The sequence below is a fragment of the Scatophagus argus genome, chromosome 5 (genome assembly GCF_020382885.2).
Source record: "Scatophagus argus isolate fScaArg1 chromosome 5, fScaArg1.pri, whole genome shotgun sequence".
NCBI classification, from domain to species: Eukaryota; Metazoa; Chordata; class Actinopteri; family Scatophagidae; genus Scatophagus; species Scatophagus argus.
In genome coordinates, this window is record NC_058497.1 from 23,302,452 (window position 1) to 23,309,520 (window position 7,069).

Consider the following 7,069-nt stretch of genomic DNA (forward strand, 5'->3'; position numbering starts at 1 on the left):
AAAGAAATAATGTCAGTCCCACAGGAAACTGCCCGCAGTTGCAGCACGCCCACCCAAGGGTGGATATGGCGTGCTAAATTAGTATTGCGGCAAGATGTCTTGTTTCTGCCTGCCATAATTTCTATAAGCATTTTTGTTTATTTTAATGTTTAGAATTTTTAACAGGCAAATAAGTTGACATTATTTTAAATTTCTTAAAGTTAAATAACCTTCACAGTGCTGCTACATATCATATCACGACCTACACAAAATTACAAGATATATGTAACAATTTCAATTCAATTCAATTTAGTTTATTTATATAGCGCCAATTCACAACAAAAGTTATCTCATGACACTTTCCAATTTGAGCAGGTCTAGACCAAACTCTTTAATTAAATTGTAAATGGAGAGAGCCCAACATTCCCCCTTGAGCAAGCACTTGGCGACAATGGCGAGGAAAAACTGCCTTTTAGAAGGCAGAAACCTCGGAGCAGACCCCGGCTCAAGATGGGCGGCCATCTGCCTTGACCGGTTAGGTTGAGAGAGAGAGAGAGAGCAAGGGAGAGAGGCGATGATTATTATTCATGATTTATTTATATTTTGGGGGTGAACCGTGGGCTTGTGCTTAGGACTATGCTTCCTCCGTACAGTCACCCAGCCTCCCTGGTTTCCCGGCTGCTCGGGAACTACCGGGGGCAGGCTACGAGCTACACTAGATCGGTCCGCACCGGCTAATGGGGGCTGACTAACAACAGTAGCTAAAGACTTTGTTTCCATGGTGCGGAGCCGTGCTTCTAATTCACTAAGCCTCGCCTCCAGCGCTACAAGTAAACTACATTTATTACATTTACCACTTTCACTAAAGGAGGCAGAGGAATAACTAAACCAAGCAGGAGAGCGAGAGGGAGACAGAGAAGCCATCGCTAATGAACAGGCTAAGCTAGTTTAGCGGAATTTGGCAAATGCTAATCGGTTATAAGATTAGCGTCAAATTACTAAAGTGAGCGATGAAGTCAATGACTAGAACAGACAATCAAGGTAACAGTGTGAAATTACTCGCTACAGCGAATATTAGAACAACTTAAGCGATCTTTAAATAATGCGCAGACGGAGCTGCTCGTACCACCACTAACACACAACAACAACAAATGACGTAGGACGCTTACCGCAACAGGAAGTCGATCCAGTGTCTTCCTGTTGCTAAAACTGAAGAGCTCTACAGTAGGACATGTGAGTATAAATCTGAGTATGTCATTATTGACTTAATAAGACGCCATGTGTCAGATGAAAACCTGGAATCAGGAGCCCTATGTGACATTTACTAAATATCCATGTAAAGCTCTGTTTCTAACCTTCACTCCACCAGCAATGGAGCAGCAATGTGCTTTGTTTTGCTGCCCAGTACAACCACACCCTGGGGTCCGTTTCATGAAGCAGGTTCAACAAACTCTGAGTATGTATGTTAACTCTGAGTTGACAAACCCTGAGATGAAAAACTCAGAGTTTCCTGTTTCAACAAAGCGGATTCGCATTAGTTTTGTCGACGCTGAGGATGTTAAGCACCGCGACTCTAAAAAAGCCCCGATGCACTGCATATTTTTCACCGCTGGAGCTGGAAATTTTGATGGAGGCGTACGGTGAATATCGGTATATAATCCGGAAAAAAGTAACACCTGCGGCAAAAGGAAAGAGAAAACGCACTGCTCGAGTCAATGCGTAAGTTTTCTGTTTAATCACTCATAAAATATTGCATGTCAAATATGGTATTGACCCTCTGTTCATGTAGGTGCAACCCAGAGGATGAAAAACGGGTGAAATATAATAAATAAATATAATTCAGTCAGGTGAGGCTGAAACATAACATGCCTGGTTGTATCTCACTTTGCTGACGTTTGACATGTCAAACTATTTAAATGTATTTAAATGATTTAATTCTGTACAACTCTTTCATCCCCGCATGATGTTTTCACACATTCTGTTCTCTGTAATGTTTCATTAATTAATGTGGTGAAGTTAACATTTGACTCCTGCCTGGCCAACAGAAAGAGGGTAGACTCCAGAGTCCAGCCTGTTGTATGTCACTCAACACACCAAAACTCATAACCAATAGTGGTGTAAAGTTCACAGAATAAAATGCTTGTGTTCAAAGGATAATGAAGATGAAGTCACTGTGTCTGCTGTCACAGAGAGGCCTACAGAGGTATCATATCAGATCAGCTTTACATGTACATGTGACATTCTTGTATGGATTCATATTGACATATTATCCGTTTTTAACAGAGCGTAACTGGACAGCATGAAGAGCGTCCATCAAACTCTGCAGCACCAATGAACACAGTGAGAGTTTCAGTAAACAACACAGTTTAATTCTGTACAATTGCACATGTAGAATAATATATAACAGATAAGGAAATGGTGTACTCGGACCGCCAGATCCAAAAGGCAGATCTGGAAATCGAGATACTTAAATACAACTTAGAGGTGGGTGTGCAGTCACAGGTAAATTTAATTTATTATTGGAACAATATGAAAAACTAACAGAAAAATGTCCTCTTTGTCTCTCTCTGTCTGTAGGATATAAGGAAGACTAAATAAAATCAATGTGTGACAGTGTGGTCGTGCTTTTATTGATTTAACCTGGAAAATGATTATTGCATATGAGATCTGTGATTGCTCTTCCATCCTGGTTTTCTGGGAGGTGGATGGGGTCCTCCTCATTTCAGACCCAGGCCACTTGGCTTCTACATTTGTGATGATGTGAGCTGCATCACAAATGATTTTAACAGTACAGAAAATGAGACAGGTTAGATGAAATCTGTGGGAGGACTTCCTGTTCACATAATATTAATTTTGTGAAGGAGCAGTGATAGGAATGTGAGTGCCATCAATGCAGCCAATCACATTTGGAAATCCTAAAAGACATTCAAATCTTTGCTCCCAGAGGTCTCAGCAACATGTTAACAGAAAAATTATTATTCATTTGAAATTATTTACCCGCAATCCCATTTGATGGCTCTCACAGGCTTGTGGCCAGGAAAAACAAGACAAACTGAGAGAAACCGTTTCAGAGCGAGGCTCACCTTTCTGACAGCTCTGCAAACAGGTGCTTTACTTATGTGCTCTGCATCTCCAGTGTTGTATAAAACTCTCCCGTTTGCAGAAACGCGGAGCAACGCAAAGTATCTGCTCGGTGGTGAGTTCACGGCCACGGTGGGTGATGTGAGTGATGACAGGACGGATGAGGTTGTGAATGTATTGCAGTGACTGTAACGAAAAACGATAACGCTCATATAAAAAGTCGGGACAAGGATGAAAGATTATCCAGACGTGCTCGGAAAATCCTCGCCCGACGCAATCACATTTCTCTGTGAATCAGTACTGCTTCTTCGTCTACGGGCTCCTCCAGAAACACACACTCGATTTTCGTAAACTTAGCAGGTTCGACGGAGACTCAGTGATTAAGGAAACGGTTCAGGCTTATGTTCCGTAAAGGGGAGGAGTCAGAGACAAACTCGGGCTTTCTGGGATAAAACCTGCTCCCGACCAGGTTATGTTCACAGACTAAGTTACCGCGGTAACAGACTCCGAGTGTGAGTTACCTCGCTTTATGAAACGGGCTTAACTTACTCCTGAACTTACCCCGATCTCAGGGTTAACTTACCTCACTTCTTGAAACGCTTAACTCAGGGTTTCGCTGATTTCAGGCTTAACATACTCAGAGTTTCCACATAACCTGCTTCAGGAAACGGGCCCCTGGTCTGCTGGCCGTGAAGCAGCTCCACCAGAGCAGCTGGGAATTAAGGGCCTTGTTCAAAGGGTCCTCGGTTGCTGACACAAACCAAATTTATCCAGCCAGCCAAGTATCTCCATGATATTTACAATAAGTTAAATTGTTAATAAGCTTAGGCTAAATTTGACCTCCAATGTGTTTTTGTGATGAATGTTGCAATCACAAAGACAGAACTGATACCAGTGACAAAATGGATATCTATGGTAATCATACACGAAAATATACTTTTTTTTTTTCAGAGGACAGCCGAATGTTGCACTCACTTGCAGTTTTCTAAGGATGTGTGGTTATTGCCAAAAATAACGAAATAAATCTGACCTCTTCAGAATAATGTCCTTGTGACTGTCAAAAGTCAGAATATGCTGAAGGATGCAGTTACATGGATTTGCATCACTGCTCATGCATGCTCACTATAGAAAGACCGGTCTGAAGTTTTTGCCCATTTTGACTTGATGTGCTTACCAAACGCATCCCCAACACAGAAATCAGCAAAGCAAACGAAGAACTGGCAAAACGGGAAATACTAGGACATTTCACTCTGGAGCTGTAAGCTATACATTCAAGTGACCAAGATTATCCACATGGCTGCAACATTTACCCTCACAAATTATGTAAGTCATTATTAATAATTGTTATAAATTGCTGTAGAGGATATGCTGAATGTTTCTGTTCTCTCTTAAAGGTCTTTGTTATACTGGCTAAATTAACAGGTCTCTTCTGCTCTGAATTAAATCAAATTCTAGATGTTCAAATGTGTCAAGAGTGTGTTAAATTAGTAATTTCTCAAAAAAAAAAAAGATTTGAGTCATAGGAACAACATGCTGTCTTGGATTTAGTCTTTATTCAAATGTCCTTTACTGCTCCAAGACACTTTTTGTTTCATTATGTGACTCTTAAACATTTTTCTACCCTCTGCTTCAGCATCTGGTATTTAAAAAAAAAACAACGGATCGTCAAGTAACAAGCAATTCATAGTTGCGTCCTATGAGTCCAATTCAGAAGCAATATTTTTAAACTGCTGCGGAAAACATGTAAGTTGAGAAACGCAATGTATAAACTAAAGTAGCTTGAATTACTGAACTGTAAAATATGCACCTGCAAAACACATGTGATAGACTGTGTGCGTACAGCTTCTTTCCTGTTGGCTCACTGGGGAATAAGCAAGGAAGAAATTCACTGTAATACATCCTATGTCGATATATTTGCCATTTAAAACGAGTGTATGGTACAGTAAAATGTTGGACTGTCCCTGAACACAGGCTTCACATTGCTTGCAATTCATTTATCAATGCGTTGATGTAGGCGGTAAAAAATTATTTAACAAAACACTCATGCAGTTATATCTGATTATCTCTGATTTCAATTCACAGTCTGAAGATCTACATTGCCTGTAATATGAATTAAATGTATAAACTTAATAATTGCAAAGGTAATTACTTTATAGATTGATATTAAATTTGTAAATTAAACTTGTTTTTTCATGGCAAAGTTTGTCAATTTCAATTTTCCATTCATTTAAAGGGAAACTGGGGTGTAAGAAATTTATCATTAATATATCTAAATATCACAAATGTATCATGGATATCTAAATATCAAATTTTTTTCTTTCTCTGTCTTGTACAAAGATATTTGTTTTTTACTAGAAAAGTAGTACATTCTGCTGCTTATATTACATTGGAATGCAATTAAATCCAAGTGGCTGCACTCAGTGTTGTTGTTCATCTAACTTTGAATGCATTTTGCAGCAATTTTAGAAGGCATTCCATTACTAAAATATTTATCTTGTACCAGCTGGTCCTCACATGCAGCCACAGCATAGGATGTTTTGGCTGATAAACGTCCGGGGTGGAAAAAAAAAAAAAGCATCCTTCTTATTGTAAAGGGGAAGTGGAACCATTGGCATGTATTCAAGCTTATGTAAGGATTTATTTTTATTCCACAGCACGCAAAGTGACTCTTTCGATGAGTTAACTAAAAAGAACAACCCTTGTATTTTACATTTGCAGTACCTGGAAGGACTTGAAAATGAGACAGACTACGTTTATCCAACAGACGAGTCCAGCTACTGTTACAGTGAGGAGAGTGTCCAGTGGATCTTTTATGGGGTGTTCCAAGGTCTGCTTTACAGCTTGATCTTCCTCCTGGGTGTGGCGGGCAACGGCCTGATGATAACAGTCCTCCTGAGACGTTGGCGGCTCCTGCGCATCGCTGAGATCTACCTACTGCACCTTGCCCTGGCTGACCTCCTGCTCCTTTTTACGTTTCCATTCGATGTCATTGAAAGTGCCACAGGTTGGGTGTTCGGCAACTTCCTCTGCAAACTGATGGGCTTGGGGAAACATCTTAACCTCCTTTGTGGGAGTTTGCTTCTAGCTTGCATTGGTTTTGATCGGTATTTGGCAATTGTTCACGCTATTAATAGTATGCAAAGTCGACGTCGGAGAACAGTGCACCTAACATGCACTTTATTATGGCTGGTCTGCTTGTCTTTATCAGTGCCCAATGTTGTGTTTCTTACTGTGACAGAGGAAGCCACAAACACATCTAGTCCAGTTTTGTCCTGTTTCTTCAATCAGTACGGCATCCATGCAAACAACTGGGATTTGGCCATTAGAGTCTTGGATCATGTGTGCTTTTTTCTACCTCTGGCTGTAATGTCTTACTGTTACACAGCAGTGATAGTCACCTTGTTAAAGAGTCAGAAAAGCCAAGCAAAGCAAGGAGCAATTCGACTGGCCTTACTCATCACCCTCATCTTTTGTTTCTGTTGGCTACCATATAATGTCACGTTATTGATAAAAACTATGGCAGACCTGAAGCTTATCAAATACAAAAGCTGTTACTCTTATCTCCTGCTGCAACCAGTCCTTAATGTGACCAAGGGCCTCGGTTTCTCACACTGTTGTCTGAACCCTATCTTGTATGCTTTTGTTGGGGTGCGGTTTCGCAATGAGCTAATTCAGATATTTTGTAAACTGGGCTGCAGCCGTGTTTGTATGCCTTTCATCAGAACTCGGGTTCACAGTCGATCATCTAATTCTGAAGGGACAACCACCAGCGTTGTCCTCATCTAATGAACTCTTCTTCCATGTCAGCTGAAAATGCTTCTGTTCCACAGTATTTTGTTTGCAATGGTGGAGAATGTTACAAATTTTTCAGATGTTCCGACAATATTGTATCAACTGCTTCTTTGATTGCATTTTATTGATCCAGTCAAGAAAAAAAATCATCTAAATCTGCTTTTACTTGTATTTTAGTTACTACTAACTCAATTTAATAAAGATTTCATTTATACAG

General features: G+C 40.2%; 1 protein-coding gene across 3 annotated transcripts; it reads left to right on the forward strand.

Moving 5' to 3' along the window:
* The first annotated feature begins 862 nt into the window (after positions 1 to 862).
* Positions 863 to 6,978, forward strand: LOC124059617 (C-X-C chemokine receptor type 5). 3 transcript variants are annotated; one of them, XM_046389779.1, is made up of 3 exons: positions 863 to 1,212; positions 4,012 to 4,383; positions 5,779 to 6,978. In XM_046389779.1, the coding sequence occupies exons 2-3, from the start codon at positions 4,354 to 4,356 to the stop codon at positions 6,844 to 6,846; spliced, it is 1,098 nt and encodes a 365-aa protein (XP_046245735.1). In that variant the 5' UTR covers positions 863 to 1,212; positions 4,012 to 4,353; the 3' UTR covers positions 6,847 to 6,978. The 3 variants fall into 3 exon arrangements, with proteins under 3 accessions (XP_046245735.1, XP_046245736.1, XP_046245737.1); XM_046389780.1 differs by having other exon boundaries at positions 4,255 to 4,383; XM_046389781.1 differs by lacking the exon at positions 863 to 1,212 and adding an exon at positions 3,736 to 3,862 and having other exon boundaries at positions 4,255 to 4,383.
* The last annotated feature ends 91 nt before the right edge of the window (positions 6,979 to 7,069 follow it).

Bases quoted from the DNA above. Each gene is read 5' to 3' on its own strand.
- LOC124059617 (XM_046389779.1), top strand. From the start codon at position 4,354: ATGGCTGCAACATTTACCCTCACAAATTAT. The intron at 4,384-5,778 runs GTAAGTCATTAT...TTACATTTGCAG, and splicing joins CATTTACCCTCACAAATTAT to TACCTGGAAGGACTTGAAAA.